The 24,947-nt window shown below is 51.7% G+C and overlaps 1 protein-coding gene across 1 annotated transcript in view; it reads left to right on the top strand.

Annotated features, from left to right (window-relative positions):
* The first annotated feature begins 779 nt into the window (after positions 1 to 779).
* LOC119105318 (post-GPI attachment to proteins factor 3) overlaps positions 780 to 24,947 on the top strand; it is a 40,974-nt gene continuing 16,806 nt past the window's right edge. Inside the window, exons 1-6 of the mRNA XM_037228786.1 lie at positions 780 to 797; positions 1,745 to 1,823; positions 2,283 to 2,398; positions 3,663 to 3,815; positions 20,821 to 20,945; positions 24,464 to 24,600. Coding sequence (XP_037084681.1) covers positions 780 to 797; positions 1,745 to 1,823; positions 2,283 to 2,398; positions 3,663 to 3,815; positions 20,821 to 20,945; positions 24,464 to 24,600 — 628 coding nt within the window. The remainder of the gene's footprint in view (positions 798 to 1,744; positions 1,824 to 2,282; positions 2,399 to 3,662; positions 3,816 to 20,820; positions 20,946 to 24,463; positions 24,601 to 24,947) is intronic.

The following is a 24,947-nucleotide window of genomic DNA, read 5'->3' as shown; positions in this document are numbered from 1 at the left end:
AGGCTGCTACAGCTCGAGTGCCTGTTTTCCGATTTCTTTCTCCAGTTGCTTTGACGTCTATCATAGATTTATTGCATCTGCTCGTACATCGCTTGCCACAACAATGTGCTGCGCATGCTCAGAGCCCACCATGCCTTTCTTGTTCAAAATGGACTGTTTGAGCCTGGAACACTTAAAGCTTCGCTAATCACCAGCAATTAAAGTGGTCCACGCAGAACTAAAACACTTTGGCTTCAATTGAAACCAATTATCTCATTCTGCTAATGCAACGACAGATTAACGTCAGCAGGCATACGATACGTTATAATTAGTGACTGAAACTGTGGGCATGTTTGCCCGTTTATGGATGAGATGTTGAGCCTTCAAACTACCTTTAATTATGCGTAGTGAACTTTGTTTGTTATCGCTGCTTTTATGCGTTCTTCCTTTGTTCCAAAGTTCGCTGCCACGCTCTATCTTCTGATGAAGCTTCCTTGCCATTGACCCGGACCCTTTCGCGCCTGGTCATACATGCCCCACACTATCACAGAGTAAAGGATGTCACGAAAATAGAGCCTCGATGACGAGTCATTTGAGAGTTTGTCAGCCTTCATCAAAGCTTCAGCAGGCCAGCACGTGTGGTGAGGCAGCTTTGCACCAACTTCTGCAGTGACGCGTGGTTTTCCTAACGTGATCCTGAATTGGTTTGAGCTCTCACACTCTGCGACAGTCGCATTTTTTATGAAAATAGTGACAGTTTTTCACTCTCATAACTTATTTCGGTTGCGACACAATCAGCCATGGTCACGCACCTCAGGGTTAGTGCACCACTCTTCGCAGTTTTCTCAATGGATCTGAAGAACTGACCAGCAATATTACAGCTCTCAATGTTGTTTACAAAACCAGTGAATTGAAATTCACAGCCGTGACATAATCGAATTGCGAATGTGTGTCTAGTATGCACTCGCAACTAGAAGTGTTACTCAGTGAGGGATGCTATGTGCACTGTAATGTTAAGGTAAGTGGTAACCAAATGATGATATTCAGAAGCCCGCTAATGTGGTCTTACCCTGAATTTTGCGTGCCTGATTGTATTCCAAGACTGGTGAACAAATCGCGAAGATACTCTCTACATAGGATAACGGGTGGGTGATAGGTGGCTGGTAAAGGGGTCGGTCACGCAACAGTCCCTTCACTTGAAATCTGCCAGATTTTTCCTGGAACAAACCCCTGTTCCCTCTCACCCCTATCCCAAGATCGATATCGAAAGGCCTTGAAGACAATCAGCTGATCGGAGCACAACACACGCAGCTGACTGGGTCGGCCGCCGCCAGTGTGGCCGCCACTGCGCCTGCGCGGAACCCGCCAGCTGACCGACGCGGCGGCGGTGGCGGCGGCGGCGGCGGGGGTGCACTTCACTCCCTCGACAAGCGTTGTTCCCACCGGCCGGCCGGACCGCGCGACCCGACCCGACCTCGCCACCGCGGCAGACCCTCCGAGGGGCGACACCTCTCGCCGCGCCCCGCCTCCAGTGAGCACCTCTCCCGCACCCGGCCCGCGGCACCCCCGCTCCGTCCATTCACCAGCGCCGCCACGAGCGCTTCCACATCGATCTCTTTGTTGGCGGCGGCGGCGGCGGCGGCGGCGGCAGCGGCGGCAGTGTGCCGGAGCGCGGCGCCGCGTCACCAGCGCGATGGTCCGTCGAGCAGCGCCGGTCGGTCCGCTGCTCGCCCTGCTGCTGGCGGCGCTGGCGCGGCCGGCCGAGGCCTCGCCCGGCGACAGGGCGCACGTCTTTCAGTCATGCCTGGCCAAGTGCGTCAAGATGAACTGCACCCGGTCGGAAGGTAGGCCCGCTGGAGTGGCACGTGGCGCTCGTGGGCGGAGTGTTGTTGGGTCGATGGGCGGGAGCCACTGCGCGGCCCGCGTGCGGTCGGAAGGGAGGCGGCGTGGTGAGATGCCTGACGGGCATGAAGCGGTGTATGCTGCTTATCTAAGCTGTACTGCGTCATACGACGCAACACATTTTGAGATAAGCTTTCAATTCATTTGTACGTGCGAGTAATCGCGGTGCTTTGTTTATCTAGTCGAGGGTACATGCAGTTGCATTAACGTATTAGGCGGGCATGGCTACCATTTTCAACGATGCCTTCAGTTTGATGCGCCCATATTCCCAGCAAAGCCTGACGGCCTTGTTATAGTCCTAAGTTTGCAATGCGTTCGCTTGTAACTGGCGACGTAGTAAAAGTTACGTGCCGATGCTGGTCGAAGCCCCGTGCTGACAGGTGATTGCTCCCTCTTGGCAGGTCTGGCGAGAGGGCTGGTGTGGACGTGCCCTGACGATTGTAAATACGAGTGCATGTGGAAAACGGTGGACGCTTTCGTGGAAAATGGGATTGATATACCGCAATTTTACGGCAAGGTGAGCAGCGGGGATTTGTGTCTTTGCGCCGGAAGCGATACGGCTACAGTCGGCTGCAAAATGCGTTGGTGGTGATCATGTAGATGGGTAAGCCCTCTGTGGCACGTCTGCATAAATGTTGAAGCGTAACAAACTGGACAATGTATCAGTGTAGCACGTTGAACTTCAGCGGCGAATTGGGCGCTTTGCAAGATCCGCATCGCGGTAACCGATACCCTCGACCATTCCGTGGTCATAGCTTGGCTCCTTCGCAGTTATTGAGCTCACCGTGTTTTCGTCCGTGTGGTTTGTCATTATGGACTTATTTTCCCAGCCAGATTTTATGTAATGTGTTGTTATGGGCTTGTCGTGTGTCACTATAACTGCGTTTGTCATTACGCAATGTCAGTCTGATAATGTCGGGGTGTAATTTCCCGCGGCTGTTTTTGGCGTATTGATGCATGCGTTTACTGCGTCAACACAAAACACATGATAGGCCGTGCAGTTAATAACAGGGGGCACTTTACTTGCATAGCCCATATAGAACGGTGGGATTTCTCCGTCCACCGAGCTTGGGAAGCTCCACCATGACCACCACCACCAGCCTCGTCTAGGAACCCTGCATACGTCCCTGATTGGTGACCACGGTCAATTTTTGCGGAGTTCCTCATTCTTGTTTTGTGCGTCGTGCTGTTTGCCTCCAGGTATTCGTTTCATGCTGCCGAAATTTTCTCGACGTCTTCTACGCATCTCCGTATGAATGCGCCACCTCTATCCGTTTACCCACGGTCATCCAAGACCAGCTTCACCATTTGAGTGTCAGTGTCCGAGTTCTCCAGTGACTTCATGTCGGTGCATGTGTTTTAGTCTCGCTGTCAGTAGGTCTGTGTCCGTGGCCCTCTGTGAGAACATCTTAGCGTCAGTGACCTGTTGTCGTACCTCGATGTCCGTGGCCCCGTGTGAGACCCTGAATGACCCCCGTGACCCCGTGATCCCCGTGACTCCCGTGGCCCCCGTGAGAGATATCTCTGGGCCAGTCGCCCGGTGCTGAACCTCGATGTCCGTGACCCCCTGCCACCATATCTTAGCGTCATTGACTTGGTGTTGTACCTCGTTGTCCGTAACCCCTGTGAGAATATATCAGCATCAGTGAGCTGGTGTCATGCCTCGGCGTCCATGGCCCATGTAAGAATATCTCAGCGTCAGTGACCCGGTGTCGTACCTCGGTGTCCGTGACGTCCTGCCAGTGTGTGTCGGTGTCAGCCCCCACTCCCTCTGCCGGCAGTGGCCGTTCGTGCGGTGGCTGGGGATGCAGGAGCCGGCCAGCGCCATCTTCTCCATCCTGAACCTGCTGGGGCACGTGCTGATGCTGGTGCGGTTCACGCGGCTGGTGCCCCGGCGCGCGCCGCTCTACTGGCTCTGGATCGCCTACAGCCTGGTATGTGGCCGCGGTCGCCCAGCGGCGTATCTTGCAGACGACAGTGGAGATAACAAGCTCCTGGGCCTTGATAAGCGGGCATTGCACTGATGTGAAAGGCTTCATTCATTACTTCTGGTACAAAATATGACGGCTGCAGGTCACTGATTGACGCCGTCAAGGTAACACTTCTCCTGATGCACCGGATGAGTTTGTGACGAAACGTAGCAATAGATCAGATTGCATGCGGTGTGATCCACTTGGAACATATGCATTCTGGTCCATCTAATTCGCCTTCCCTTCACCCGAATAGAACGCAGTAGCTACTGCTTTCGATGTTCGTGTGCTATGTCCAGGAACAAAGATGTGGAATACCGGAAAAGTGTGCCGGCATTTCGCATGCTTGCTGCGCGCCATGTTGTACGCCAAACGTGATACGATTCCGGCGCGCATTTCCGCAAATCGGCGCGCCCGTTTACGGAATGGGTCAGCTGTGACCAGAGTGCTTCAATAACGCGGCCCGAAATAGCCCGTATGTGCGTTTTGTGGGGCAGGCTTACCCCCACGCGCCGAGTTCATTGCCCGTCCTGATGCGCTGGTATTGAAGTCAGGGATTTTAAAGTGCGAGCTGAGTGAACCACAAGCCCGAATAGACAACCAATGACAGCAAACGCCCATTCGGAGGAGGTCTGAGCTGGTGGTGGCAGGGAGCGAGTGATCAACGACTTCTAGATGTGGCTGTGTGGTGGTATGTGACCATCAAGCATGTGTTTATCCAGCGTGCATTCTCAGCAACCCGTTTTACATCATAGCATCAGGAAAGCACCCTTAGGTCACCGAAAAATTAAACAAGAACGACGGCCTGGAATTACGTGGCTGGCGCTTTGAAGACGGTCGCCAACACGCTACAAACTATTTAATTTTATCTGCGAGTGCGTCACGATCACCACGCGCTTTTCCGCTGTGCGGCCGGGACGGAGATGGTGCATCTGCGCCGCGCCCGCTCCAGTGACAGCGTCGGGAGGCGGCCCGTACCGGGAAATTAAGTTTTCAATGCCCTTGAAGTTTGTGGCTGTACTTTGTGACGAGCCAGCCATTGCGCAGCAGGTACTGGAGAGAATAGCTGGCCGATTCTCTCGAGGAGCTCTCACAGCCGCGTCGCTCAATATCCTCGGCAGTGCACGACCGCTCGGGTCCGCCGCCGGCTGATGGGATATTGGCGGTCAGCGGAGCGGAGATGTCGTTCAGTGCGCCTTGCGCCGGCCGCGGTCGGGGCTCAGCGGCATCGCGCGGCGCCTCGAGCTCCTCTTGCGCCGCGCCTGGATGATATGTGCGGCACGTGCCATCGTGTTGCGCATTTTGTGCGCTTGGTGACGCGAGTCGCCTTCAGCCCAGGAGGACGCTTGCGCAATTAATGAGATGATGACCCGCGTGTCAACCTTACTAAGGCTCATGACGGACGCGATGCGCTCGGGCGGTTCAGTCCCTTGTGCAAACTCGAAGCGGCTGAGTTCCGCAAGCGTGGCTGGCTGGGGCTCCAATAGATTGACATTGTAAAATGTGATGACTCGGCGCTGAAAATCGCATAAAGCACGCGGAACCATCACCATTGGCGCCGCCAGGACGGCATTCTGGACAGGATATATGGACACGAAACGCGCCGAGTTGTGAAACATTACTTCCAGCAGCCTCCCATGCCGACATAATACCTCGATCAGCCAAGTCCGTCGGAACGGCGGGCGCCCGTTCCAGCCTCAACGGCCGCGCGCCGCCAGCGTGGCAGCACCTCGAGCCCTCCCCTCCCCTCCCCCTCCCCAGCGGGTCTGTTTGCCGGCCTCCAGCTCTGCCGGCCCCGTATTTGCATACAGACGTGTACCCAGCGAGTTACAGCGCGGCCAGCTGCGCGCATCGCCGGGAACACCGCGCTCTTCAATGGCAGCCCGGACGGAAAGGTCAAATGTCGCCAGGTCGGCGCAGAAAGGTCAGCACGGCGGAAGCAGAGTCGCGGCGGGCGGGCGGGGAGGCTCGCGACTGACCTGGTCCGCTCGCTCGTCGCTGGCGGGGCTCGTTACCACCCGGGAGAGCCTCGCCGCTTATCCGCCGGAAGCGCGCGGTCAGCTACCGCCGCTAAAGATACCGCCTGCTGCGAAACGAGCAGGTGTCGGCTCCACGCCGACCGCGTTTGTGATTCAACTTTGGCGGTGCAGGAGTCGACCTTTCGACGCCGTGCTCAGCGCTGGGCCGCCGGCTGGCGAGTGGGGAGGGGGTGGACGGGGCCTCGACCGAGCGAGCGGAAAGTGGAGATGGGTTGATGACGTCTGGAAGGCCCGGAAGTGGGCCAATGGGCCTCGCAGGCTCGCTCCAGTTGGGCAATGACCTTGATGTCGACGCAGATGATCCCATAGCAAGCGTGCGTCCATATTTATACGCAATTGGGCTGTACAAGCTCCGTATAACGTTGTGTGTGCAGACTTCGTCTGTTGTCGCATGATATGTCTCTATTTGATTATGTATGCGACGTTTGTAATTGTATGTTTGATGCAAGCAAATGCACTCGCTTAGGCCACTTAATTGAAGATTGATGCGCTACGTTATCTCGCTAAAGAACTGTCATACTGCCAGGTAATTTGACGGCCGACACTGTTTTCGTTATCTGTCAAGTTACCTGTTGCATATTTTATCATTACCGCGATGGCTGCAATTCGATTGTCTCTCCCCAGCGCTGCTAACGCAATCACGGCTAATGGAGCGCTTGCGCGGTGCTGCTATCACACAACACTCATGGAGCTAGTCCATCTGCCGATACGGTTCGGCCAATGATGGTATTGCTGACTCGGTGTTAGCACCATGCGATTACTCGAGAGTTTCCGCCGCCAGTTTTCATGCCAGGCTGACTCTACTGACGAGTGTTGATAGGTGTTAAGAAACGTTTGGAGCCAAGTTCCAAATTTGCTACCAATTTAATAAAAACCAAGCACAATCAGGGTAACTTTGGGTGATTTCAGCGTCTTAACAAAGTCACGTCCCTTCGACTTCCTTGCATACTCGCTTGTGTTGCGTCATGACGGCATTACAGGACGTCGCTGTTCTGGCGGCAACACGGGCCTTCGGATGGCTTTGCGTTCAGGGCCTGCCAAATATTTTCTGTCTGGTATAGCACTACTTATTTTGACTTATGCCAGATTCAGGGTGTAGTCAAAATTGGCCTCGAATTAACCAATGTTTTGCTCACGCAAGGTGGGGACGATTCTCATGAAAACTCGCATGAGCCGGAGACAGAGCTTAGTTAGTGCATTAATGATGAGTTGCGATGATAAGATGATTGACTGACGAATGAGTTTGTAAATAAAAAATTGGGAGTGAAAACCAATGTTATCGTTCTGGCAGCCATAACACTTTAAGCAGATGAAATTTAAGATCACGACAGCGGCCTGTCAAGCTCGCTGTCGTAACCGAACAAAACTCAAAACTGATCTGCTGCTCGGGACCAGAGCCTTAGTAAACAGCGCGTGGTGGGAGTCGGAGTCCGAATAAATTCTGCGAGGCTGAAATGAAACAAGCCTGGTATTGATTTTGCTCATCATTCCGCGTAAGGGTGGCGTTGGTGAAAGAAGTGTCCCCTAAGATGTTTCATAATCTCTCGCAAAATGTGTGAAGCCACCATCGTCTTCAACAAATTATTGACCCATCTTCGATGTGCTCACCGCAATGCCTCTTCACGGCCACGGCATTTTCCTTCCGTGGTGCCAGCGTTGGTGGTGTCAGTACAGTCATATGTTCTGACTGCTCCGAACGAGTGTGGTGGCTTCGCTGGCGAGTGGTCTGACCTTTTATCCCTGAGGTGAGGCTGTGTCGCTAGGGTGATAACAGCGACCGACAGATGATATCCTTTGCCACCTCTCTGGGGTGACAAGCACCGGGATCTGCCGTTAGGCAGTGGCGGCCAATCAGGGGTAGCGCTGCGGAGGTTCTCGGACGTCATGACGATAACGCCTTCTCCTGCTGGTGACTGTAACCACGTTAAAGCCAGACGATGCCTGCCTCAGCCGCCAGACGCCCGCAGACGAGCGGGACAGCCGAGCATCGCCGGCCGGTCACAGCACGACGCCGCGACCTCAGGAATCCATGGCCACACCGAGCTTACGCCGGTCGTGCACTTCATTGATGTTTTCGCCAGTTCAGGTTGCAGCCGCTAAATTTAGCCTGCGCCTGCCCGCCGCGCTCACGATGACGTCAGAGGAGGATCGATGTCGCCAATTTGTAGTGCGCCCTCATCTATTTCGGATCGGCTGTGTCCGAGTGTCGACCGGCTTACTGGCGGCTTCCTCCGTGGCCAAAGGTCAGCTGCTTCAGATTCGCGGGCACTCAATGGCCGCGGGGCGGCTACCGCGAGAGCGAGCACGTCGGCGCGGCTTACCCACGCTCCGCAAGCTAACGAGCGATCCTGCCGGCCCGCCGCGTTTGGCGACTGAAGCACGTGTCTCCCACCCCGGGGCAACCCCGCGAACGTGGCACGAGGCGTATCGTGGCGCGCTCAAAATGAGTCATCCCCAGTCTGTGACTACTGCGCTGCATAAGTGTTTGGGAAGCACTCATGCAGGTCAGGGGCTCAGCCCCAAATTCGTGAAAACGCATCGGTTCGGGTGTGACCCCTTTACAGTGTTAACACCAACGTAAGGTGTAAAACATTATGATTCACTCTTTCAATAGTCTGTCTCCGGGATCATTGTGACACCTTGTAAAGTTAACTTCCTCGAAAACGCCGACCCGAGCACATCTTGCGCTCAGTGTAGTGAGGCTGCTTCCTTATGGGGTTTGTACCAGTGACTCGAAAGTTGTGTATTGAATACGTCTCACAGACCCACCATGTCTACGTGACGATGTAGCCCGAGGTCACCAGAGGTCACCAGATGTCGTCCATCAAGGACGAAGCGTTCGTCCAACGGTGCCCAGCTGCGAGCCGGCTCTGACGCTGCACATAACGCGGGCGACAATGGGCCGTTTGTTTCCATTCCGGAGATCATGAAGGTATATGGCCCCAGGGAGTCTTTGTCCCCGGCGCGAATGACTGAAAGTTTATAACATTGGCGGAAACACGTGCTGCCGCTGCCAGCGAAGAGCCATCACAGGTCAGGGCACTGACACCAGAGCCACAAAGAAGCCACGAGCCTATCGTCTTTTCCTCGTGCGGGCAGAAAGCAAAGATTTTCCCGGCTGTGGAATCTCTTTGGGCAACGGCATTGTGCTGGCCTCGTGAGGCTCCCAACGGCGGTGTTTGTTCTGCGCATGCTTGCGGACTTCTGCCGTAAAGACGGGTTCGGGTGTGGGGTGACTGAGATTTCATCGCCATGACATTGTGTTACTTTCCTGTTGGCCGTAAGCCTCTTCCAATTCTGCATTTTGTGATGTTCTTGCCTTAATTGGCTGCTATATGTTATTTGTGCAGACACTTGTATCCAGCTTGAAGACAAGCAAAATATTGAGAAGCCAAGTCGATATGACAGGCTTAGCAAATCAATCAAAGGAAATCTTAACCTTGCGGTGCAAGCACGATGATTTGATTTGATTAGTGCACAGCATCATTGTAAGATATCAGGTAAATCATGCTAAATTGGCCGCCGCAAAATCATTGTGACCACCCTGCAACAAAGCGAAAATGAAGCAAGCAAATTTGTTCATTAAAGCAGTCAGTAGCGTGAACGGTAGTCTAAGTGTTCATGCTTGTTTACCATGTGTGTTTTTTTACTCTGCCATGTGCAGCTAGTGCGAAAAGAAATGTCTTCTGGAATGCAGACATCAATAAACCCACACAAGAAGCAAGGTTAGTTATAATTCCTATTTTTGTTAATGTCCCTTCTGTCGAGCTGTCTGCCAATAGCTGAGTCAGTATAGACATCGGAAACCAGTGAACGAATCGAATAAATGTCAGTGACAATGCTAGCCTTGGACCTGCTTTTCCCCGCTTCTCAACGAACCGGGCAGTTAATATTTCCTGCCAAATCGTTGACACGACAAACCTGCTGATATAAATCAGCGCCGCAAAGGTCAAGGCGTGCGACCAAGTTGGTCGCCTCACCTTCACCACCGTGCAGGTGCTGTGTTCCCACGCCCCCGCCGCGGGGGCGTAAAGCTTGCAGTTGGGCCTGCGGGTGTTCTGGTGACCGACCGGTCGTTCCTAGCGCCAGGAGCTCTCCGTGTCCGTATGGACTGTGGCTTACGCCGGAAAGGCGTTTGTGATCAGAAGCGGTCACGCGGCGCTAGATGCTAGAGTGAGTGAGCGTGTACAAGGAAATAGCGACTGGAGTAGGATCTCATCAGGCAGGAGGTCCTGGCTTGCAAACTGGGCAGGGTTGTGACTCTACCACACTGTGTATTGGGGAATCACGGGGAACCTGCGGACGGCCGGCGCCATAGACAGCAGATTGAGGGTTGGGTGGGATGTTTCACCCCAGACTCACATTCCGTGAGGTTCATGCTATCCACATGGCTATGCTTTCACACTGGATTTGCTCCCTACCCCGTGACCTCTCATTCATAGTCGGAGTGGCGGACGGGTCCTCCGCGCGGCGGCCACTTTTAGCAGTGATCGTACCCTTTCCCCTGTGACCCCTTGTCTCGGCTTGAGAGCGTTCTCGTCCCCTGCGCCCTCAGTTCAGTGGCGTGCTAGTGGTTTTCCCAAACAGCCCAGGTGCCGCTGTGCCATTTTTCACAGAAAAATTGCTTGTTTCGCACACGGCTGCCTGATGAAGTATGATTCAGCGCCAATGGCACGTCCTTCGTGAGCGCCGTGGCCTGTGAAAGAAGGTCATTCCTGGGACCACTCAGATAGTCTCACCACCCTAGTAAAACTGCAGCCCACTCAGGCCATATTAAAACGGCAAACGTGCTGCAACTTTCCTGACCTTCCGTCCGGACTCCAACAAGCTGTTTCGCGCCCCGTGCTAATACATTACAACTCGGCAGCCTACCAACATGTCCGCTGAGTGCTCCTCTCTTCAACTTTTCACTTCTTGTCCTCCTGCTCCCGGCCTGTGCGCGTTTGACATGTCCACGGGGCGCCTCCACGGGCGCCGCGCTGCCTGGCAGCAGAGCGCCGCTCTCCCAGCGGTGACCCGAGCCCGCGTGCCGCGACCCCTGGGCCGCAGCCTCCGAGGCCTGCGCGCTCTGTGTCGCCGGCGCCGTATTGATTGCTGCCCGGCCGTCGCCCACGCGTCTCCCGCCGCCGGCAGGCCCCACCTGTTGGTGCGCTGGCAGCGCGCGCTCTCCCCAAAGTGCTCTTTGTCGGTAATGGCTTTGTCCACGTGCCGGGCGCGAGCCGGACGGCCACAAGGACGGCTGAGCCTTTCCCTGTTGGCCCGGCAACTTGCTTTGTGCGTGCGAGCTCGGCAAAATGGGATAGGGTTTTTCGTTCGGTCAGTTATAGCCGGTGAAAGGTCAGGTTGACTGCCCGGCGCCCGTAAGGGTAATCATGTACCAATCAGCGCCGTTCAGCTTGTGACGTTCGACGTCACCTTCCCGGGAATGTCCTGATTTGCTCCGCGTCAGAGCAGAAAACCGTGACAATTTCAGGTTAGTTTCAAGGTAAAGACCGCTGCATGTACAACGACGAAGGATGTCGACAGAGTTGGTGTTGCTGTGTATCCCGTTCTGCACTGTCCCAAGCAACCTACAGTTATGCCCCCCCCCCCCCCCCCCCCCACACACACACTGCGCCATTGTTCTTGGACAGATCAATGTATCCACTGGACTGGATCCGGCCAAGTTTGAACGGGCGCTGTTCCTCTTTGGAGCGCAAAGGTCTGTTGCGTAGTGGCTCGTACTTTGCTGCATAGTTTGTTTCATTCCGTTCTGACCCCACGATGTGTGAAGCTCCATTATTTACCCAAAACATCGTTATGAGATACTGCTTTATTGGCTTGGTAGAGATGCATGCTGGACTATGGTCAATTCAGATTGAAACAATTTCGATTATGGCTAAACCAAAGTTTGACTATAGATTTTATATTTTTTATATTTTTCCAACGTTTCTTGATGCGTGTTTTTAAGAGAGGTCAGTCTCCTTTGGACCAGCAAAGGTGATCCATTCTGCTGGAAGCTACGTTTTGACATAAATAAGTGGCCACTGTTACTCCTAGGTTTTCATATCATAAAGGTCACAATGACCTGGTCATAGGTTATGAGTGGCCTGGGCTGATTTATGACACACAGAGTTGACAACAGCACTGAATTCCGGATACGTTCTGCATCTTTTAAATCAATGTCATCTCAGATCAACTTGAAGGCATCTTTTAAAGTGAAGTGTTGGGATGCTGTATTTTTGTCAACACGTGCTTCGAGTTTTGGGAGACTTGGAATCAGAGTTGGTTTGCTTAGACCAGCTATCTGTTTCATACTTTTGATGTTTCCGTAACGGAGTAAACTGCACTGGATACCATCGTTTCGCAACACATTTTTGTCAGGCGCCTTAGCGCGTCGAGAAAATTTGTGCAGAATCGCTTTGGCGACCTAGCAGCTGCATTGTCAGTTAGCCATTCTCAGTCCTTAGAAATCAGGGTGGTAAGCTTTACTTGCTGCCTCACTCGTAAGTCCGAAGTTGGAGGGTAGCCCCGTTCATGGGTGAATTAACGATATTAAGAACTACTTTGAAGCCAACTTCAAAACTCCACCTGATGGAACTTGGACTTTGAGTGACTTACGATAACATCACAGACTTTGATGACACTCGTTATATAGTGGGTTATATAACACATTTCGAACCATTAGACAACACGATATGACGCGTATAGTTCTAGCAATGAGTTGAGAGCCGACGATGTCCCATATTTCACCCTCACGGAATTTTGAAAAAGCGGGGAATGGCCGTTTTCACAATTAAATTTCGTGGCATTGGCATATTGCGTTGTGGCGAAGTGACTTACATAGTTTTTTTGGTCGTTTTGAATTCGGAGATGACGACATCTATCTATATTTTGTAAAAATACGGAAGGGAGGTGTTAAATACAAGTACTTATATCCGTCAGTTTCTGTGAAAATGCCGCCCTAGTTAATATATGTGTCAGGCTGACTGAAAGAAATGTTCTCCTAAAAATGAAATGAAAATGACTGAATGAAATGAAATGACTGAATGAAATGTTACCCTGCGCTGTCAAATGCACAAACCACCTCGTTACTTGCAAAATTGGCGAACATATTCTAGAGTGGCAGCCCTTGTATCACCGACCGACATTTCCTATGAAGTCAGGGATGGAAAAACTAAAAGGAAAAGCGGTGGAGAAAAGGAAGAAATGATACGAACCTGTTTTACCAGCTTTGGTTGTGCAACGCGTATATATTTGCTCACAAACTATTCCAATGTTTGGTTGCATTTTGTGCCTGAATTAAAAGAAACAAAAACAGTGATTGAAGATGATTAATAGGACTGGGTACGATTTTAGTGATTCAACGTGACTGACACTTCAATCAGGTCAGACAATAAACCTAAGGCAATGTTTCCACGATAAAAAAAAACAACGAAAAGCTGTTGAGTAAAACTTGAGAGGGGTGTAACGGATAGCGGGCTGTAATGCTCATCGCCCGCGTCTCGATAAAAAGTGCGAGATATTGACTGACTCCCCGACCCCCAGACCCCTAGCGCTTCACTTGCCCTCCGCCAGGTACACTAATGCGCATTGATTAAATCCGTGCACTATTATTTCAAGAAATAGCGTTTGCTGGCCAAGAATACGATGCATACAGTCCAGACCAGGGGAGCAGTTTTCGTTCCACGCGGGTGTGTTTCAGACCCTCGAATTGGGCTATAGACCACCAACTTCGGGGAAAATGTGCGCCAAATGCAGGGAGAATCCTGTTTGCTGGCGTATTTTGGAGGTAGGTTGAGACTTTTTTCGCTCAGCACCCACCCCCACTCAATTTCTGAAATTACGCCGCTGGTCCAGAACGGTGAGGTGGCATTGCCGGTGCTGACACATTATGCAGTACTCAGCGAGGACGCGGACCCCAATGCCATTCGTGCATTCAGTGATTCAAGTATTGAAACATTCTTGCAATTGAAGGCAGGGGAAATGAAGGTAGGGGATAAGAAATAAGAATGCATTGCACGCACATCTCACGAAATAACTTTGGTAGTTTCGTGCTTTCTTTCCGGATATCTGACTTCTCTTCTTTCTAGAAGCTTTATCTCTAGATTCTTGCTTTGGCGTTCTTTCCACCAGTAATTCGTTCGCACGGCTGTGGTATGTCTGTAAATACTTTCTAGAAGCTTTATCTCTAGATTCTTGCTTTGGCGTTCTTTCCACCAGTAATTTGTTCGCACGGCTGTGGTATGTCTGTAAATACTTCCTAGAAGCTTTATCTCTAGATTCTTGCTTTGGCGTTCTTTCCACCAGTAATTCGTTCGCACGGCTGTGGTATGTCTGTAAATATTCGACCTCAGCACGGGCTTCGTGAGCGGCCGACACGCGGTAATGGTGTCATCGTTGTGGCACGGCGGCAGTTTTTATGTCATAGCATTACGGTGGAGTGAATATGAGCATCATTAACCCAAATGACCACATCTCCGTTGTTCTGCATTATGAAACATTTTCTCTGGCTGACCTGGCAGTTTCGTAGCATAAAAGGCATTTTCACACATGATAAGCAAATGCTCATGTTTGAGCGATGTGAGTTTCCTGCTGTAGCTTTTGAAAATAATGGCGTACGACGTGAGTTCAAGATTCCAAAGTCCAAAAGTGAAATCAGTCATTTTTCTCATCCGTCACCACGCAATATTATAATCCTGTAGAACTTCAATTGTGAACACGGCGATAATCTCGTTTGTCAACATTTGCGCGGCGAAAATAAAAGCATGGGCAATAGTTCAAATGCTAATTTTTCCGTCTACGGTTGGCATAATTGCTCGAACTCCCGTCCCCGTCTGGTGTACTAGTATAGAAACAGCAGACAGACAGACAGACGTAGTCGCGTGCCTAATGATGCATCGGGCGAAGACGATAGTTTGAACAGCTGGTCCATCTGTGATACTAATAACTCGTCTCAATCCTTCCGCAAAATTGCCGCCGTTTTGCGTATGTTGTAGTGGCAAAACTGCTTTTCTATCATTACGACGTTGCCCTGCTTCCGTGAAAACTACAAATATTGTTCTGTCTGAATAATTCGTTGTGTGTTGCTGTTCTCCTTCCTACATTTCCTCGTTAGTTTAACGTTACAAGCAGGTCATGCAGCAGGTTAGCACTGTCACGTGCAGGTCGTCATACGTGAAGTTACCTGCAGAATGAGCCATGAAACCCAGAACTTTCCGGTGGGTGCTTGCACACCGTGAGCCGCGAGAAAGTTCTCAAGCTTTCCACATCGATATCCGCCTGGTTATTTTGCGTTGCGTCTCGAATGACGTCAGGTCATCGCCTTTGAAACACGCCCGCATCTCCATAATCATATTTTCCTTGGGCTGCCAGCGGTGCTTCACGCCAGAGCGTTGGAGTCCTGGCTTCGACGGCAGCTGCTTCCTACGTCGGTGCGGGAGGTCAAAGACCTGGCACTAGCCGGAAGTCATTGATGGAAATGTGTTTCCCCACTTCCGGTTTCGGTGACCTCTGGATGATCGATATACAGGTCGTAAAGATCGGACTTCCGCTGAACTGTTGCCGACCTTTGGATGTCAGCGCGAGGCTGCGGCTTTCCCGACCTGTTTACTGTCCGTCAAACGCTGTCGTATTGATCACATTCGGCGAAACCGATGAGCCATGCGAGGGACTCATAGGTGGATGGTGCACGCGGCTTCCCAGAACCGCAAAACATTGCGAAAAACGACGCCCAGCCACTCGTAACGACCTCCGCTCGGAAACATTGATCGCTGAATCACTTCCCTTGTAGTTGGAATTGGTCCGGAACTGACGTGGGGAGCACCTGTTCGAAGGGCAGGTGCTCCTCCATGAAGCCCTGGAGTTGCGTTGGTCCGCCCCGAGGCGGGCCAGACGAGTCCAAAGCGCAACATGTCAAGCTTTTTAATACGTTTTAACTGAACGCAGTGCAGGTAATATGTAATTAGTTGAGTTGGTGTTTATAATGTCTCACATTTCTTAGCTCTTCATAGCAGAACTCCAAAACTTTGCATGGAGATCGGCGACATTTCGTTGGGAACAGATTGGGGCAGACATTTTTGCTGGAACACCTTCCACCGTGAAATTTAACACTGAAACAGATCCCACCAGCGGTTTCTCGCATGGCAAAAATTCTCAACGTCAAAACGGTCTCCGTTTTGGCCCGCCCAATTTTGGGAATATTGTATCATTAAATCATTGTCGCCGGGCAATTTCGTCCGCTCGCATTGTCGCAGCGCCGTTTAAGCGCCGTAATGTTCTTGAGGTTACAATGGTGCTGGCTCGTCGAGCCCAGCCGTGGCCGGTCGCCTAGCGTTCCGCTGCGAAGCCCGCCAGAGCTCCACCCTTCCGAGAATACCACTTACGCTCACGTGCTGACCGATGCCCAGTATGTGCTGAAGGCAGCCGCTAACAAGTGTTTAGCGACGAGTGAAACTGAGTTTAGTCGCTACCTTGGTGGTTGATTCATTAACGCTGCCTTTTGCCCAATCGAAGCTCGGTGTATTTTTTTAAAGCAAAAGTCATGCTTTATTCACCTTTGAATTCTTACAACTTTCAAAAGGATCTGCTGGTGGCCATTGAAAACTACACTTACAACACGTGGTTAATGTTTCATCTAGCCAAGTTGTTTGGTCTGTTCAGCCAGAGCTCCCTAGTCCGTAGGTTCAATCAGACTATTTCCTAGCCATCGTATGAAGGCGACAAGCAGAAAACCATGCGCGACAGCATCCAGCGCGTGTCACCTTTCGGCGACAGAGTATTGCTAATGCCCGGGCCTCAGTGGGATTGGGACCCATGCCCGGATGGGTCGGGACTAGGCTGTATGGAGGCTGTATCCAGCCAGCGGCTGACCGAGACATATGCCAGCCACGGCGAGCGTGTGATTGATGCGACATCTGGCCAGGAGAGAGAGAGCGCCAGAGGTAGAGAGAGGGGAGAGAGAGACGGAGGGAGAGAGAGAGAGAGAGAGAGAGAGAGAGAGAGAGAGAGAGAGAGAGAGAGAGAGAGAGAGAGAGAGAGAGAGAGAGAGAGAGAGAGAGAGAGAGAGAGAGAGAGAGAGAGAGAGAAGGTGGACGGGCACACAACCACCCAGCGCCTACCACCCGCCCCAATCGTCAAACCTAACCGCCGAACTTGCTCACAGGAACTCCCCGCCTTATCCTCACAAGACACTGTGAGGGCTATTCGGAAGAACTACGACTTCGGAGTTAATAGATATGCTCTGGCGGTCGCAGCCGAGTGTCTCAAACCAACCGCGCTAGCACCGCGCCGTCACGTGTGCCCGACATTCAAACTCAATTACGGGCAGCAGTGGGACTGGATAATGCCGGTGACAGCTGGACGGTGCTGAGCCAGAAGTTCAGGATTCCTCGGCGGCGCCGGCGCCATTTCCCCGCCAAACTGCATTTCGCAAGAATGACTCGGAGCTCTAATTTCCTCAGCCACGTCGAAGTTCTCATTCACGTGACAATGGGTGCTCGTCATGCATCGTTAAGCATAAGTCACCTCACCGCGTAGCAATGGCGCTGGCTCCGCATGGCAACTGCTCAGCAGCGGGGGGTGACAGGGAACACCGGCCCTCTGTTTCCTAGGCATCCCCTCGCGTCGATTTCAGTTTGGGCATCCACCTAGCCTGGCTGCGCACATGTGCACGGACCCTCGCCTGCCAGCACTGCGTCGTAAGTATTTTGCTCCGCGCAGTCGCCCGGCTCTCCCGGCCCTCCGTGACTACCATCGAATATTGCATGTCCTTGCGGGGTCACGAGGCCGTCTGGTGACATTTAACCTTCTAAATGGCAAGACGGCGCGGGTTGCATTATGGCATTGCATGAGCGCTGCTAGACAGTTGTAAAATAATCCCGTGCAGGCGTAATAAGATGGGTAATTATATGTGGAAGGTGCAAAGAGTAAATAGGAAGAATAGAAAGCGGGGTTGCCAAATCCTGTTCAGTTGGGAGATTCCAGTCCCACCAACTTAGGCTCTAGCCTCCCAAATTTAAAGAGGAGATGAGCCAAATCCGGACAGAAATCCGTTTGTTGGCGCGTTTAGGGGTTAGACTTTGTCATTTTTCACTGCTCAGCCCGTCCAACTAATTTTGCTGAAACTACATCCCAGATAGACAGGCATGTGCCCATGTGATAAGAATTAATTTTCTAATTAATGCGATAATTCTGAACTAGTAATGCTCAACACATGCGTACGTATTTCATCAAAATGTTATTATTGCTTGGAAAATTCGCGTCCTCTTCTAACAGTCACTGCAACGTACTTCGGGTTGTTCTTTTGCCAATTTCTGATGGAATCTGTATATTGTGGTCCAGGTACGTGCATTCCGTGCACATTATTTAGAGTAGCGATGGAGACCTGCGGATGCTGCTTTTCATTTTTGGCTTTTGCACCGCGCTGGATGTTCAAAAACCTAGATCGGATGTAAAATTAGCAATATCCCTTATGTCTAGCTGCAGAAGTAAGTATACGGCTGTTGAGAACGGCGGTGCTCGGAGGCCGTTCTTAAAATGATTGGTCGTGCTGTAATCCGATGCTGTGGTTTCTTGATCCGCGAGCAAGATTTTGAAGTGGTTCTGGAGAACTTCCGAGCCTGCCCTGTCACCGTTTATCATGCTACACATCGAGTCGAAGTCAAACCGGTCGCTTCCCTGGTAGTTCCTGAGAAAAGCTTGCTTATGTGATTGATTTACGGCCTGTCACGGAAAGGAAGCATGAATTTCTTGCTGGCTTTGCTTGATATTTCAAACTAGTAACTTGTGGCACCACAGATCAAGAGGTGGCTGCAAATTAGCTGACAGGTAGCTGTCGAAAACAGCGGGGCTCAAGTGTTGCCGCGAACTCAGAACTTCATTTTGATGACGCTCTGTATGTTTTACCCAATGACATATGTCGTCGTTTTCGCAGACCTTTTGTTGCCACCGGATGATTCACTTCGTAGGCATCTTGACCTTTGCGCTTCATTTTGTAGCACTGTCCTCGCTCGATGCACGCGTCTCTGCGGGCGAAACTTATTACCCTGGGTGCTCATACAGCGCCTGTTTCCGCCACTTTTCGCAGCCCTCTCACGTGTTCTCTGGCAGTAATTCACCAAACCTCGAGCCGCAAGAGGTCGCCGTGCGCTGGCGTCCAGCTCCCCTGGCGCCGCCGCCGCGCGGGGTCCCCTGGCGACGCCGGTTCGCCGTACGGGCGCCCGTGTTGTCGGTTGAGTCAGCGGGTCCGCCTGTCACCGCGCTCGTCGCTGGACCGTTCCTGGAAGCGGCGCCGGAGCGCCGGGCCGCGTGGCGCCGCCGGTGCCGACGCCGACGCTACCGACGACCGCGATACGGCTGCATAAACACGGCTACGGGGAAGCGAGGAAAGCGTGCAGGTTTTCTGGCCGCTATCGGCCGTTGTTGTGCGCTGTTGATGGCGCTGGGACGTGGACGAACGCCGGCCGTCTGGCCGCCATCGGCCGTTGTTGTGCGCTGTTGATGGCGCTGGGACGTGGACGAACGCCGGCCGTCTGGCCGCCATCGGCCGTTGCTGTTCGCCGTTGATGGAGCTGGGACGTGAACGATCACCGGCGCTGCACGATCATTGCGGGCATGTTTGCCATCAGTGTGATCGGTTGCGGGTTTTGTGGTATTTCTTCTCTCATGGCTAGCGACTAAACCGCCATGCGGCGATCTGCAACCAACTACATGCGCTAGTGCGAAATCCCGCGCAGATCGGAAGTTCCCGGTCCCTTCCCCTGCCCCTCCCTTCCCTCTTTTCTATCAAAGCACAACATATGTTGTAACAGAATTTGGAGTGCTCCCTGCTTATGCGTGAGAAACGACTGAAACATAGAAAATACAAGACAGGGTAGTGAACGTGCCATCAGTGCAATGCATAAAAATCAGTGCAGCGACAAGTGTTTAAGATTGAAGTGAATGCTTCTCTGTTCACTGACTCACCCAGAGCCAGCTATCGGAAGCTGTGTAAGACCTTGCGGCGTCTTGTTTGTGACAGATAACGCGATGGCTGGCTTTTTAGCCGGCATTGCTTGTAGAACGCGAACCTGAGCCAGCTTGTTGTCGGGTGAAGTTGTGGGCGGCTGTGAAGCTGACGTCTGATTGTGGAGGTTTGACTTCCTTTGTTCTGAAATTTCTGCTCGGATTTCTGCGAAGTTTGTGTCCTCCCGCGGCGCCTGAGATTTAATTTGTGATATTTCTGCAATAAGTTGCGGGACCACAACTTCGTATTGCGAAAAACGCCGACGGTGTGCCACTCTCTGTCCGCCAGTGATAAGCTTATTAGTTCTGTGGGAAGAACACAGTAACAAAAACGTCTGCCAGTCCGATGGTCCACCCGCACGGCGAGCCCGCCTCCTTCCCGGATCTGTGTCATTGTGTCAATTGTTGGCCCTTGACAGGCAGCGGCCGTCGCTGTGTGCCCGAAGCAGCGGTGCTTTCGACGCTCCATGCGCCATTGCCGTATACTGCCGCGGAGAAAAAAGCAAATTAGTTCGCTTGTTGGCGACTCGGCCCTGGTCTTTGTCGCCCGACAAAGATGCAAACCGCCGCATTGTGCTGTTGTCACGTGTCAGTCATAGGCTTTGTTTCCATTACGAGTGAGGGACTTGCATGCTATCTGCATGATGTACACGTGATCGCGCCGTATGTTTGCTACCCTAACGGGTAATAACCGATTCACGGTTGCCCGGATATAGCATAATTTGCCAAAGAGCAAAATAGGTAAATAAATGATGAAGGAAAAGTATGTCGGCTACAGCACGTGATGCAATACAGAAATCCATCCAAAAGGAAGGTTAAGATTGTTCAGACGGTGAAAGCTGTGCAGCATCGGGTAACAAACCTCGTGTTTGGTACTCAGCCAGTTCGCCTGGTCCCGCGCTCACCAGCGCGGACATTGACCTGGCCTCCTTTGCTTGTGCGCGCAGGTGTGTATCAACGCCTGGTTTTGGTCGACTGTCTTCCACGCCAAGGACAGTGACGTCACGGAGAAGCTGGACTACTTCTGTGCCTTCTCTATGGTCCTGTTCTCGTTTTACTCCGCTTGCATCAGGTAAGCACGCGCGCACAGACACGTGCACGTAAGCAGCGTACACAATGCCTTGACCCGTAAGGCATTCGGGCTGTTCGCATTATAAAGTTGTTGCAATGTTGTTCCCCATGCATGTCTTATCTTGGTTAGCTATAATAGGATCACTGACGTACGTTGCCCTTACTCATTGAAAGATGGACAATTTTCGCCACAAAAACTGGCTTCCATAAGATAAATATAAGTTCATCTTAAGCCCAAGGCTCAAGAAATTCCACAACGCACTTTTTTTAGCATAGTTAATTCCTCCGAATGTTAAGTAGCTGGCAGGCCTTCGTGAAGAAACCTTGCGCAAGGCACCATGGTGACCAATACTGGAGATATTGCGATAAGTGCAAACGGTGGCCATTTACATCCTGCCGCGAAAAGGCTCTTACAGGGATGAAGCCAGTTCTGGTTAACCATCAGCCGTGCCTCCATCAGTTTTCCGGCTAAAGCCTTTTAAAACTTGAAGGAATCCTTCTCCTAAAAATTAATTGGAGCTTGTGAGTATATGATGGAATAAAGTGCGAGCAATATCCTACGAATGCCATCGCTTAGATTCGACCACGCTAGCCATAGGATATGTCGCGGACGTGTGTGTGGCGATGCGTGTGTGATCGTGTGCTATCTTTTGTGTGGCAATGCGTGTGTGATCGTGTGATATCTTTTGTGTGACGATGTGTGTGTGTGTGATCATGTGATATCTTTCAATGGTATGGGGAACGGGAACAGGAGCTGATATCTGACGCATCTACATCAAATGATCAACCACGGACGTCATCTGGATCGGTTCCTCGATGCCGCTGTTACAATGCCCTCCTTCCAGCTATTCGGACATGCTTGAGATCTGACCCTGGGCTACCCGTTACGGTAGCGATCCTTACTGCCAAGAATAGTCTGCGTCGACCGCCAGCGGTTATAAATTAATGCTGCCGCCTATTTCTGGTCCCAGACAGCCGCTGCCAATGCAAGTGCGATCCTCTCTGTTTCCAGCCACCCCGTGGCGGTCAGCCGTGTTTCGGTGGTCGCCCCCAGCAGCCAGGCCTCAAACCTTGACAGTCGCCCTTAACCTTGGCAGCCTGCCTGCGCTTGGCGGCAGCGACGTCGCGACCTAGGAAGGCGCTGTTGTGTCATGCTAGCTCGTTGTCGGCGCTGTTGGCTCAGGCCATGCGTCACAGCTCCCGCGCCGTGCAGAATAGGCGTCAGCGTTAGGCAAGCGTCATACTGAGCGCGTGACGTCACCACGTGTGACCTGCTTTGTGCTACTTACATTGCGACGGCCCGAGTCGCGTTCGCTGAACCGTCGTTTATGATCCTCCTGACGTCATCCGATTCGATTGCTTCATTGCGCCGCGTAAAATGTTGATGGCGTCTGATGGTGAATGTCCTCGGTTTGCTCGCGGCGAATTGTAGCCGCCGGAGAACGCGAGCCCCGCTTTACGAGGCGCCGAAATGTTTCCTATTGGATCGGCGCGAGCTCCTCGGCGGCGTGACCGAGGAGTTGGAGAGACTGTTCGGAGCTCGAGTCAACCTGGCGCGCCCTGATGGCGAAATCCGGGCCGTACGTAACGTGCTGGGCTCCCGAAGTTGCCTTGAGGCAGCCCCCATTTCAAGGATTCCTCGGTGCGGCTTCGGACGGGCGGTAGCGCCTCTTTTAGTTCATTTTACTGCGCCACGTCTGCAATCAGGCTCTATTTCGGGTCGGTGCAGCGGTCATGGCTCGAGTGCGTCCAGCACGAACTCCGGCGGAGGGACACTCCGAACTCCCAGCATCGACCGCCGGCGCTCCGGCCGGCAAAGTCGCGCCGACCGCGGCCTCGGACGCCACCGTCTGCTGAGCTTACGGCGGCGCGGCTTCGTGCCACGACACACCGATCCAGGGCAGGCCAGCCAACCAGACACACACATACGCACACAGAGAGCTCGAGCACGTGACCGACCGCGAACAGCACTGTCGTGGCGCAGGCTGGTTCGCCGTTGGGGACGATGAATTAGGCGGCATTGGAAGGGCGATATCAGAATCAGTGATCGGCGAGTCAAATTTTCGCTCTGGTGCGGGTGTGCTGTGAGATTTGTTGTGGTGATTCGGCTGTCTTGACCGCATTCCTGGCTCTCCTGAATCGGATGTGTTCTTTAAAGGAAGTGCTCCACATTTATATGGGGTCTTGAGCCGAAATACCCATCTTGAAGATCTTTTGGTATTGTTCACAACTTTATCGTTTTCAAGACCTAAGCCCCTCTAGTTTCTGAGAGAGAGAGAGAGAGAGAGAGAGAGAGAGAGAGAGAGAGAGAGAGAGAGAGAGAGATATATATATATATATATATATATATATATATATATATATATATATATATATATATACTTCCGCGAAAATGGGAGAGTTTTTAAAAGGCACTTTGGCATTCATGACGTTCATAATAGTGCCGTACAAATCCAGCCATTCCATAAGACATACGGTGATCAATGTCAAGAAAAATTTACTTGCCGAGGCGATCATTTCTGGCGTTCGTGAACACCATTTCCAGATAAAACAGCCGTCAGCTGGCTCTCAGCCAATGCTGTGTAAGGTACGATGACGTAATCAAACCATGACGCATTGAGCAGCATTTTTACTCAACAGCGAATTGTGCTGTCTAGAGCAGTCTTTTCCACTTAAAAGCATACCCAAAGTTGAAAGTGAGCTTGTTTTATCATATCTGATGATTGCTTTGATATCTTCAAATGTGAAACATTCCCCTTAACGTGAGAGCTGCGTAGCGAGGCTGTCGTGGGATATGCTCTCAGTGTGCCTACTCCCGGGCTGGGTGCATATCGGCGATCGTGTTTGGTAATCGATATTATATATATATATATATATATATATATAATTAATATAATATGGTGTGTGTGTGTGTGTGTGTGTGTGTGTGTGTGTGTGTGTGTGGTGTGTGTGTGTGTGTGTGTGTGTGTGTGTGTGTGTGTGTGTGTGTGTGTGTGTGTGTGTGTGGTGTGTGTGTGTGTGTGTGTGGTGTGTGTGTGTGTGTGTGTGTGTGTGTGTGTGTGTGTGTGTGTATGTGTGTTTGATATTAATCTGGTACTTATATACGCATGCATGCAACCTTGACGATTATATTGTATCTGTAAATCATACAACCCAAGTCTCCTGAACCATGCGACCAGTTTTTCCAGACCTTTTGCCAAATCGTTCCCGGCATTTTGATGGGTTATGCAAAGCCGCAACATGTACTCAAGTTTTCCCTCCCCGGTTACCGAACCAGTACATCGATCACTCACTGCGATCCAGGTCCCGTCCTCTAATCACTGTACCACCCGGACAGGGCAAGTCTACATCAATAAAACTTATATGTATATGGCCGTGACCAGCATAGTGATATAAGCCTACTTCTGTAAACTATTTGGTCTGTTGTATGCGTCTTAGCATAACCTAAACATTATTGCGTAAGTGTATGCTAGCCTTCTACGCATGTCAGGTGATGGCGTCGCCATTTTCCTTTCGCAGGTTTCTGGGGCCGAATCTGTCGTGCTCTACAATTTCGGTGACGGTGCTCTGTCTCGGCTTCATGGTCTACCACATCCTCTACTTGTCGCTGGTCAAGTTCGACTATGGTTACAACATGAAGGCCAATATCCTTTTGGGTAAGCAGAGTGTCATCAACTGGGCTGTGAAGCTAAGGCTGCTTGTTCGTTGTCAAGAAAAACTTAATAAGTGATGTGCAAACGGCTACTAATTCATGTTCTAAAGCAGTACGGTCCAGTTAGAAATTAAATACATTGTCAAATGTATTTGCAAGGAGCATTATTTATAAAGACGAGACAGTACTAATAGCCTTATTCCTCATGGAATAGCCTAGAGAATGGAGAAATAGATGGAACGGCTGGCTATTCTAGAGGGAATAACTCTTCATCTGGAAAGCCGGCTCATTATTATCGAACTGCGTACCTACTAAGCGTTCAGATCCTTCCACATTGAAGTAGCCTAACTG

The sequence above is a fragment of the Pollicipes pollicipes genome, unplaced genomic scaffold (assembly GCF_011947565.3).
Source record: "Pollicipes pollicipes isolate AB1234 unplaced genomic scaffold, Ppol_2.1 Scaffold_6138;HRSCAF=7277_pilon_pilon_pilon, whole genome shotgun sequence".
Taxonomy (NCBI): Eukaryota; Metazoa; Arthropoda; class Thecostraca; order Pollicipedomorpha; family Pollicipedidae; genus Pollicipes; species Pollicipes pollicipes.
This window is presented reverse-complemented; position numbering and strand designations above follow the sequence as displayed.